We start from the raw sequence: 11780 nt of genomic DNA, 5'->3' as shown, positions 1-11780 counted from the left end.
AAATGGCAGAATTTTCATTTTTTGGGTGACTATCCCTTTAAATCAAATTAGTGACAAAACAGAGACAGAGGTGTCCAAAGTCCAAAAAACTAAAACTTGTGAAAATATGTCAGCTATAAAATATGAACACCACAATAATCCTCAATGATCTCTTTCATTGATCTTTTGTCCCTTTGGACCAGGGTCGTTCTTTAATGTAAAGTCTCTGAATGTTTCACTTTGTGGGGTCTTGGCAGAGGCTGCAATCAGCCCTCTGGTCCGCCTGATGCTCCAGTTGAATGGTTACTGAATGGAAACTGTATGTTGTGAAACAGGCCTGGGTCATTTCTCTCAACACCGCCTGTGGCTCTACAGTATCATCTGAGGAATTAAAAATGAACAGATGGTTATAAACTCATGTCTAGGGTGAATATTTCAGAAATATGTTTTTGCTATAGGCTATATGCTAATAAATGCCACACAGATTCTATATGGAGTTAAAAGTGTTACCTATAGCCACATGAGCGGAGAGCACAGCCTGGTTCATTGTCAGGGCCCAGATGTGAAGGTTGTGCACAGCTTTGACACCTTTGACTCTGAGCAGTCGTTCTCTCACCTCATTATAGTTCACACCAGCTGGCGTACCTGTGGAGGAGAAATTAAAATCCTCATGTTCCAAGAAATGTTTTAATGAGAATAAGAAATTCAGAGGACATGAAAAATGAAATCGTCCATAAAATGCCTAGTGGCCAATAAAACAGCTAATATTTATTTATAGATATTACATTTAAGATTTTCCTTCAATTAATTTACCAGTCGAAAGTCAAAGACATACCTACTTATTCATTATTATTCTATATTTAAGAATAATAGGTAACTCATGAAAACTATGAAATAGCACATTGGAGGTATGACAAATTTGTGGTGAACAGAAATGTAGAAATTAAACTAATCAAAATTATATGACGGTTATTATAAGTGAGTCACTGAATTCACTCAACCGTTTTGTTCAAAGACACTGATTCACTCAGGAACAAAAACAATGATGTCATTATGAGTGAGTCAGCCATTCACTTAACCGATTCGCTCCAAAACACAGGAACGAAACACCATTATAGTAGATGCACAGAAATAACAGATTCTCTTTCAGCTTCGTTTAGGACTATTTTCATTGGCAGAACTAACATAGACAAAGTACTGTAACTTCGGGTGTTTTCACACTTGAGTACTCTTTAAAAGAACCGAACCCAGACCCCTTTAAGTAGACCAAAAGGGGGACCAAGAGAAAAAGTACCCAGTTTTCTTTACGTTCACACTGTCCCTGTTCCTGAAAGAGGACTCAGATCCTTTTTTGGTCCACTTAAGCAGTAATGGTGTCTCAGACTTTGTGTTCAGACTGTTGCTTTTTGGATCTAGTCCAGTTCAGTGTATGATGGCTGACCCTATATGGATTCCAAAATTTGTTTCTATTTTACTTACAATGTGCCTCACTAGCCAAGAGATTTATTTGATTTACAAGATTATTGTTGTTGTTGTTAGTATTATTATTTTGTAAAACAACTTTGATACAAATACTGTTGAATAAGCTTATCTTTGAACATGGAATATTCCTCTAAAAATATACAAAAATACAAAATATACAGAATTATAAGTTTTGTACACCTTTGTAAATAATATTTATTTTGAATTGTTTTCCTTGTTTATGTGATCATTTTTATTTTATAGCACAAGGCATTGATTACATTGAGATAAAGTAAATAAAAGAAAATATAATAAACTGCTCTAAATTTTTCAGGTACAGTAGATAGATACCCTTAAAAGCAGCATTCAAGTAAGACATGGAATAATTAAATGTAAAAAATAAAACAGCATGTTAATCGTATGAATAATAGATTCTACTGATTCTCATATTAGGCTGCTGGACTAGAACTACTGTAGCCTAATGCACAGATCAGTACATTGATACACATGCGATTTTTCCCCCCAGTTTACATTTGATAGAGACAAAACCAACAGTGTGTATGTATGTATGTATGTGTGTATGTGAACTAGGGTGTTTTTGACAGTTCAATATCAGTATCAAAAGTTTAAACTGGCCAGGCGCACAGCCGCATCTCTCTTACACTGTTCGGAAGCGGTTGAAATTAAAATAAACGAGTGCACGTTGTGAGCGAATAATTTGTAGAAATCTGCCAGAAGAAGCAGCCATTATGAACAGCTGATTTGTACGAAGACATCTGATGACCAAACTACATCGGAATTCGCAAATGGAAAAATCAAGTGAGCCCGCGCCGATTTGTGTTCACAATGCACGTTTTTAGCGAACCGTACCTTTAGCCGAAAGCGAACCGTAGGCTACTCAGACCACCTCCTGAGATGGTCTCGGCTCGGTTAGCTTCTGAGGGGTCTGAGATCGTTTGGAGAGTTCACATATGGGCCAAAAATCACGCGAACTACGCTCAGACCCCTGAAAAGGACCAAGTGTGAAAACACCCTAGACAAACAATATTAGCCTATGTCTAATGTCAATATTATGTCTGTAAGTTACTCAGCTTTAACTTGTTCTTTAAGTAAACATATTAGCTTCTTTAAAGTCACCACCTAAATTGCCTAAATTATCATTTCTGAAGCATAACTGAAACAGCAAAAATCACAAGTAAGACTTCTTTACCTTCCATTAGGACAATAATTATGTCCCTCATGATAGTGAATGTGGTGCCCAGGACAAATAGAGAAAACAGGAAGGTGCAGATGGGATCTGCAATTTTATATTCAGGCTATAAAAAGAAAATAATTCAGTTCATTAGGATCATGCCATCAAATTGCATTATCATTATCTGCTACACTATCACAATAAAATGCATTCACACAACACCAATATTCTCTCTTAACTGCCTATTTTCTGCTCTTTGTCTATATGACAAACAGATAGATAGCCACTGTTCATTGTTACTTTTATGTTAAATAGTGCTGGTTCATCCGTTAGGACTCACCAATGCTAATAATCTCGGATCTTTTACCTTAAAAAAGATGATGAGCGCGCTGACAAGCACACTGACACTCTGTAGAAGGTCTCCAATCACATGGACGAATGCTGCCCTGACGCTAGCATTAACTTGTTGTGTATTACCAGACCCATTCTCCTCTACGTCACAATGGTTAGCGTTAGAATGACTGTGGCTGTTTTCCTTCCCATGGTCGTGACTGTGGCCGTAGCTCAGACCACCGTGACTATGGCCATGATCCGACTGATGCAGAGTGAAGGCCATTCTGCACAGAGAAGAACAGATAGAAGGTCAATTTAAGCCATTTTCACAGCAAATAACAATTTTGTTAAAATGCCAAAGGCCATATGAGGCTATTAATAGTGTGCGGATATACTCCGTAATAGAACTGCATTGCACAATGAGGTTTTTGTCTTACATGATGTTGGCCAGTACAGCACAGCCAGAGGTGATCAGCATGACTGTGCCCTCAATAGTGAAGTCATCATCAATGAGCCGTTCCACTGCTAGATACACTAGCACACCAGTCACCAGCCAAATGGTGAAAACAGACAGCAGAGCACCCAAGATTTCTGAAAACACCCAATAGTAGATGAAATTACACTTGTAGTTCATATAGTTCACTAGCATACATAAGGAATATTTAAGAAGTATAAATACATTACTGTTCAAAAGTTTGGGGTCCATAAGATTTTTTTAATGTTTCTGAAACAGGTCTCTTATGCTGACCAAAAATGCAAAACAAATGTTATTAAAATCGAAAATAACTATTTTGCATTTTAGTATATATTAAAAAGTCATTTATTCCTGTGATTTCAATGCTGAATTTTCATCAGCCATTACTCAAGTTTTCAGTGTCACATGATCCTTCGGGAATTATTCTAATATGTTGATTTGGTGCTAGCATTTCTTATTATTATCGATGTTAAAAACAGTTGTGCTGCATAATATTTTTGTGGAAACCATGATACATTATTTGTAAGGGATTTTTTAAAGAATAGAAGTTGAAAAGAACAATTTATTTGAAATAGAAAGGTTTCACTGTCCCTTTTGATCAATGTTTTGTTGCTGAATAAACGTATTAAGTACTGATCCCAAACTTTTGAATGGTAGTGTATTTACTTTTTTCTTTCTTTATTTTATGTATAGATACATATACTGTATATAGTGTACTTTTTTAAGTAGCAGACACCCAGGAATTTTGAGCCACATGACAACAATTTACTGTTCTACAATTCCAGTGATTCACCTGCTCGATGCCAGCCGTAATTGAGAGTGATTGTAGCAGGTCTGGATGACAGCCACAGCGAGCACAAACTGATGATGAAGCTGGTGAGGTCCACAAGCAGGTGGGCGGCATCTGTCATCACTGCCAGACTTCCAGCAAAATACCCACCTGTACACAGACCAGACAGCAGCACATATTCACCAACAATCCTTTGTGTGTGCAAAAACAATTTGCAGCCAATGAGCAGTAAGGGTCACACACCTAAGATCTCGCCCACCATGAAGACCAGACACACTGCTGAAACAATGTACAGGCGTTTCTTGGCAAGCTTTTTTTCACGCTCTCGGTCCTCCAGGGTACGGCTATTATCGTGACAGTGCTTACCATCTTTCATCTCACCTGAAGACATACTGGAACAGTAAAGAACATTAACATAATTAAATGAAGATCTCTTATCGATTTCTTGGAGTCATGGTTTTGAATAACAAACAGCAGATCTAGCTATCTAAGTAGTTGCATGCATGACAATTCACCTGCAGCCTACAATTATATAAATACATAAAGAAATAAATAATTAAATACAGGCCTATATATATATAACGATTTACGCCACTGCCATACCCTATGGTTTTGTGAAACGCCGCCACTGTATAGCCTATAGGCCTTAATAACCACAGCTATTCTTGTTATGCTATTTGAACTTTTTCTTTAAATGTCTGTGTTCTGTGTTATATAGCCTAATACATAAACCATAAATATAGCCATAAACATTTTCACTTCACATGTGTAAATATTGATAATTTACACAGTGACAAGAAACTTGTCAGGAGCAGAAGATACCCAAAAGTAACCTTTTGTTTCAGTTGAGGTATCGTAAAATACATTTAGTCTAATCTCGGTTTGCTCTATGTGGATACTGTCTCACTGACTGAGAAATAGCTCCAAATGATTCAGTTAGAAAAGAGCTGTCCGCACGAATCGAACCGAATCGCAAATCGATTCAGACCGTTTTGCAAACCCGTTCGGCCAATTCCCTGAAAAGAACCGACTCCGGCACCACAGCTGCCCTGAACGACCCACACTAATGTAATCCTGTTTTCATTTCTAACCCGGATTGGGGCGTAGTGCAAAATTTGCACTCCACGAGCCCCTTTTGAAACCCGACACAATGCTAATTAATTAAAAGAAGAAAAAGTAAATGAAACAAAAAGTTTCACTGTGCCCTTACGTAGGCTAGGATATAGCCTATAAAACACTCACGACCTAATTCCAGTTTTAAAAAATCTCAACATTTTGTTAAAATAATCATTTACAATACTAATAAATTAAGAGTAAGAAAGAAAACAAAGAAAGCAATCCATTTACCTTTCAGACGTGATGGTGTACATTTTTGCGCCGTTGTCCGTGACCAAATGGAACTTCTCCGGATTATTTTTGACCATGGTTTTACTTAATTTGATTTAACTCTTTATCAGCAGTTTAAAATATGGGTTATACCTATTGAAAATGCTAAAATAACGATAATAATAAATAGCTTAATAAATACGGGCGTTAAATTCGTCTCGTCACAGTGCTAGCAGCATCCCCAGGAGGTAAAGTGCTGATATTTGAGGCTCAGTGCAAAAGCGCTCTTATTTGAAGCCTTGTGACTGCGAACCGTGTGCAAACAGTTTCTGATCAAACTATGATGTGTTTTTCTTCTACAAATCACGACAATTGTATCTTTTAGAATCACTCCAGCTGGGGACATAATCAATGACAGTAACTCGACCATTTACAAGAATGAAGTGACGCTGCATAATGAACTTTCTGAAATAGGCTATTTTTTCCAAGCTGCTGTGGTAAACGTTGAAATTGCAATTTGTAACTTTAAGATGTGATTATATATATCAAAAGAGTACATGTATCACACATCACTATTTTAACCCATCTTGTTATAATAAACAGGGAGGTATAAGTCTTAATATTTGGTGCTCAGTGGGGGAAAAAAGCGGATTTATCTGAAGCCTTGTGACTGCGAACCGTGTGCAAACGATCAGGCTGCTTGCAACTCCAGACTGCGATGATTGACTGAAAGAAAACGGACCTTTTGCGTTTTCTGATTTGACAATCAGTTAACACATCCTTGAAACTTACTAACACATTCAGTAAGTTGATTCGGTTTAAATGGTTGACTAATTTAATCACTTCAGTGGTACATTGTATTTTCCCAAACAAGTCACAAGAAGGCTATTGAAATTATTATAACAATTTGATACCAATCGTGAAGGATACTAATGGATATTTCCTCAAATAATTCACATCATATGACAAAAAAATATTTTTGAATACATAATTCTCAATAGGACATACCCTCCAAATAGTCCCTGTAAAACACCAGGAATTTTAAGAAAATCGTCTCTTAAGAAACTGTAGCAAGACATCATTCCAAATGCAGTTGCAATTATTCCAAATAGAACATCAGACATTTAACAAAACATAGTGAGAACATAGATTAAAATCTGTAAACAGTTTGGGCAAACATACATGCTATTTTCACTTTATTTACAATCATAGAATATAAGTAAACAGACTTTTATTCTTTGCCTTCAGCTTTATTTGGCTCAGACCAACACATTACAAAGGCTGATGTTAAAATGTACACTTGCAACTAAATAAGTTAAAAGTTGTGGCTTCACAGACAATGGACGACCCCTTCGGATCCTACAAAGGAAACGGTTCTAACTAGTAGTTTGATTCTTTTCATCACAGATGACCAATGAGAGAGAGACCATACAGTAAAACGCACATGAACGCTAATGCTTCAAACCAACAAACCCATAGGGACAATGAACAATTTTGCAATCTTTACTAAAGCACTGTCTCTAGATGAAAAGGGGGACAAGATGACAGCTAACATATTTGAATTTGTTTGATCAATAGTGCGAATGACCATTGACCTTTTGAGGCATGTGATATCGTGTTTCACTTCTCGGTCAATTTCATAATTACAATGAAATGAACCTAAAGAGATTGAATCTGAATATTAAAGAGGATCTGAATATTATAAGGTATACTCTACTATTGGAGTAATGTATGCTGGTAAGCACAAACCCAAAAGGGAAAACATCTCTTTGCTCACTGCAAAGCTCTTAGAACTACATTAACTACAGCACTTGTAACCTTCAGTTTGGAAAAGGGCTTCGTTGATATGACTGCCGCACTAAAATACTGCAGCTGATTATAATATACTGCACTGAAATGAATATTCGCTGCAAAAATACAAAAATAACATCACCACAAATCTGGAGATCTGATCAAATGAGTAAGAGAGAAGCTGGAGAGAAACCTACAGACTGAAGAACAGATGGGTATTATCAAACCAAACTGCCATATAATGTCTATTTGTAAAGTAATTTACCATTGCAGATGTTTATTTGTTGAGTAGGTCTATTTTAACTTTTGGTGGAAGCTTCCAAAACAAAGCAATAAAAAGAGGAAAAATCAGAAATTCCTCTACGGACTCATCTTGTTATTCAAGAACAACTACTGTCATTTAAATGTCTGCATTGATTCCAATGCACTTGAACTTGGTTGATCATATGTCCTTTTTTTCCCCAAACATGTCCAGGCTGGGATGTCTAAACTACCTAAATGTCCAGATGTTGGCTTTGTTTTCCTATTAACATGCTCTTTACAGTCCTCATAAATTATATATACGTTTATTTGCATTGCTCTGACCATTATCAATCCCGCAACTTCTTGCACGCCACAACTGGTCAATTATGCGCAATGCCTGCACAATGACAGCAAGTTAATAGCAAACGAAATCCAAAACCCAGACATTTTAGGCAATTTAGAAATCCCAGCCAGGACATGTCCAGGAAAAAGAGGATGTATTGTCTATACTTGAACAATACTTCTTCATCACAAAGGGGGACGATGAATTCAATTGATAGTGCTCATCATTGAAACACTCAGGCAGCCATGGACTGCATATTGGACACATCCACTAGTACAGTGGCCAGGTGGTGTCAACTCTTAGAAAATGAAGCAAGAAAGACTGACAGCCAGAGGACCAGGAGAGTGGTGATGGGGTGAGAGTCCAGCTCAATCAGAGGGGCTGTAAAGATCACCAGAGGAGGGCAGGCGGACATGGCCACCTGTAACATTAGGGAGCCGAGAGAGGTCTGGGAGACCGCTGAGACGAGACCGCAGCTCCTTCCGTACCTGGGACACCCGGGCCAGTTTGCGCTTGTATTCCTAAAATAAAAACATGCAAACAAGCTAGTTAGTGCAAAAAATAGATCTGGCAGTATATTAGCAAAATAACAATGTACAATGAAAAAATATATACATAGAATTTAACATGTAATTAAATTTTGAAGCAAAATAACTGAAATCGTATTTTGTTTTTGTAAAATGTACTCTAATAATCATGGTTTTATTTACAACCTTGATTTTTTTTTTTTACAGTGTATAGTTTCCATTGTTTTGTGTTGCTGCAGAGATCCTTAGCTTTATATATATATATATATATATATATATATATATATATATATAGAAGATAAGGCTCTTTAAGACCTGCAACAAGTCTAACTCTTTTTGGAATTTATTAAATCTAATTAACTTCAATTTAGTTCAGATACAAACTGTTATAACATCACTTTGTTTCAGTTCTCAGTATCTCACTCAAACTTGTATCAACTGTTACCGTTTACAATGAGCACAGATACATTAAAACAATATTGTCCGCTGTTATATGAAGCATTTTAAACATTTATATATGCAAAACAGCATAGTCAACATCCTTAAGCTTCTAGAATCAATACATTTAGCCTCTGTGATTGTGTCAAAGGCTTAAGTTCTTGACATTTGTGTTTCCTAACAACTGTTAAACTATTAATATTTTAATTGACATCTGTCACAAAGTATAGGAATGCTACTGTGTTCCAACATGTAAAGTTTTAAAAGTTACTTTTTAAATCTCTTCAACCTGCCTAGTCTAATTAAGCACTAGACTGTTTACTTTTGTAAAGAATTAGAAAAGCATCTCAGAACTAAAGTTTCAAATCATGATTTAAATTTAAACATTCATTTACACCAGAATATTTTTTAACTATAATAAATGTCTGTCAGATAGACGTGTTAGATGCATATTTTATGACTAATTTAACTACAAAAATTACAAGTTTGTACCTTTTTATATGGTTAATGTTTGTTCTACTACAATGTAAATCTATGCATGGCAAATATCTTACACGGAAATGAAATATGGACTACACTGATGTAATAACAGGACAACTATAACCATTTTTTAATCCTTAAGAGTTTGCCATCAGACTTTAGGGGTTCAAATGAAAACTTAAAATTGAAACCAATATATAAATGCATGAACTATGCTTATAAATACTATGCTTTATAGTTTATGAACCGTGTTTAAAAGATTTAATTTAAATAAACATTCTACACATTTGGCATTATAAACTAACAATGAACAATCTTTTACAAGCATTTGTTAATCATCATTTGTAAACATACTATTGTTCATTAGTTAATACATTTTGAAGTAACAGTCTTAATATTAACCAAGAATAATAGATGTTGCAAAGGTGTTCATTGTTTAAATCATGTTAACTACAGTAGAACTAATTTTAAGGCATACAAGTTTTTAGTAAAGTGTTAGAGAATATGTTTCAGCCAGTTTCTTAGGTTATTTCACTCAATAAGTATGTATTTGTGAAAGCCAGTGCATAAGCAAAAAAGATGCACACTCAAGAGATTGGTGTTTTTTTTTTCTTTTCTTTTTATTTATTCTGTAAATGCGACATCAGGTGGAACACAGGAACCTGCTCACGACCTGTTGGCAAAGGCTGGAAAATGAAGCAGTTAGTGCGAATGTAACTTTTAACTTGGTGTTTGTTTACACTTACCAGACCAGTAATGCATGTCTCATGCATAGGAATAAAAAAAAAAAAAAGAGATAGCTAGACTGCATTTGCTGAAATTATTTTATATTAAATACTTCACTGCCTTCTATGGGCAGAACAAACCCAAATATGGTGAAAATATGGTGCAACCATGTGCAGCTATAATCACATGAACTTAAGTATAAAAAAAGAAAGAAGAGGAGAAAGAAACTGACATGTAGAGACAGCAACTGAGGATAAAAACAAAAGGGAAGAAACTGTGAAGTCAGCAAGTTTACCCACTTCTAGTTTCTGCTCGTTCTGGGCCAGGCCGTCTCTCTGACTCTGCAAAAAGACAGCAAGAGTGCGTGTGAGTTGCCGCCGATCATCAATCTCTGCTGCCAGCCGCCCACTGTAGTCAGCTAGAAGCATGCAGGCCTCTTCCACCAACCGAGAAAGACGCCCCCCTGACTCTTTATCTGAAAAAACACATTCGGACAGACATAGACAGTCAGAATGATTAACTACATATGATCTGTTTTAGTGCTCTATTCCAATTGAGCGATTACAATCTGTGCTCTAGATGTGCCGACACCACAAATTATCAATTAAAAATTTGATTATTTAATTCTGTTTCTGATGCATTTACTTACTACTGACAAGGAAGGTTGCATGGGTGTTCTCACCTGTAACTTTGTGCAATAGGGTGGTGTCCTGCACCTCTGGGGGTAGAGCAGAGATCCTCTGGCGGAGAGCTGCATCGCTGGAGGCTGCGTTCTCAAGCTCCTGTAGTGCTCGGATCAGATCAGCAGTCTAAGATATACAAAACAAGTCATGACATGGAAGACTAAACTGACTTGAGGTCAGTTTATAGGTAAATATGCATGATGTAAGGCCATTCTTTCATACCTGTGGAGGTTCAGCAGGGGAGCTTTGGGAGGCGAAGTCATCATCGTTCACCTTAATCTCCTCATAAGGCCTTTTCTTGGCCTTCTTTTCTACCTCTGTAAGGAGAACATGAGGAGACATTCTACATGCTATACTTCAACAAAGGCGTCCTCTAAACAAAGACTTCACATGACACTTATCAAAACAAACTACTGAGTCTCTCTGAGCGACTATACTGTATTCGCAATAACTTTTGAAATCAGTGTGACCTTGTGGTGGTTTACTTACGTAGGACATCAGAGAGTTTGTCCAGTATGCCATTCTCATAGACAGCTCTTTCCTGCCAGATGGACAGAACTCTACCTAACTGTTTATGACAGCTCTCGTCTCCTTCACTGGACAGGATAGATAAAAACAGGAAGAATCATAGCAACACAACTACAAGATGCCGATGTCTGGGTTCAAGTTAAGACCCAATTATACTTGCCTGAAATTTTTTAACATTTTAAGTATTTAACAAATAGAAACTCACTTGAAGGTTAAAATAAAATACTGTACTAGAGTGTTTTTTATATAAATATATATACACACACGTGGTCAGAATTGTTGGTACCCTTGGTAAATATGTTCAAAGAAGGCTATGAAAATAAATCTGCATTGTTAATCCTTTTGATCTTTTATTTAAAAAATGCACAAAAATCTAACCTTTCATTGGAGCATAAGAATTTAAAATGGGGGGAAATATCATTATGAAATAAATGTTTTTCTCTAATACACATTGGACACAATTAC

The 11780-nt window shown here is 36.3% G+C and overlaps 1 protein-coding gene across 1 annotated transcript in view; it reads right to left on the bottom strand.

Moving 5' to 3' along the window:
• The window catches only part of slc30a8 (solute carrier family 30 member 8), a 30244-nt gene continuing 18464 nt past the window's right edge, over positions 1 to 11780 (bottom strand). The window contains 17 exon segments of the mRNA XM_016509877.1: positions 1 to 360; positions 490 to 624; positions 2651 to 2756; positions 3000 to 3249; positions 3403 to 3556; positions 4234 to 4380; positions 4474 to 4611; positions 5710 to 5779; positions 5782 to 5844; positions 5846 to 5952; positions 6565 to 6578; positions 8260 to 8354; positions 8422 to 8454; positions 10404 to 10579; positions 10787 to 10913; positions 11010 to 11104; positions 11277 to 11383. Of these exon segments, the coding sequence (XP_016365363.1) occupies positions 215 to 360; positions 490 to 624; positions 2651 to 2756; positions 3000 to 3249; positions 3403 to 3556; positions 4234 to 4380; positions 4474 to 4611; positions 5710 to 5779; positions 5782 to 5844; positions 5846 to 5952; positions 6565 to 6578; positions 8260 to 8354; positions 8422 to 8454; positions 10404 to 10579; positions 10787 to 10913; positions 11010 to 11104; positions 11277 to 11383 (1963 nt within the window). The 3' untranslated portion in view covers positions 1 to 214.

The sequence above is a fragment of the Sinocyclocheilus rhinocerous genome, unplaced genomic scaffold (genome assembly GCF_001515625.1).
Source record: "Sinocyclocheilus rhinocerous isolate Xijiao unplaced genomic scaffold, SAMN03320098_v1.1 scaffold53, whole genome shotgun sequence".
NCBI lineage: Eukaryota > Metazoa > Chordata > Actinopteri > Cypriniformes > Cyprinidae > Sinocyclocheilus > Sinocyclocheilus rhinocerous.
This window is presented reverse-complemented; position numbering and strand designations above follow the sequence as displayed.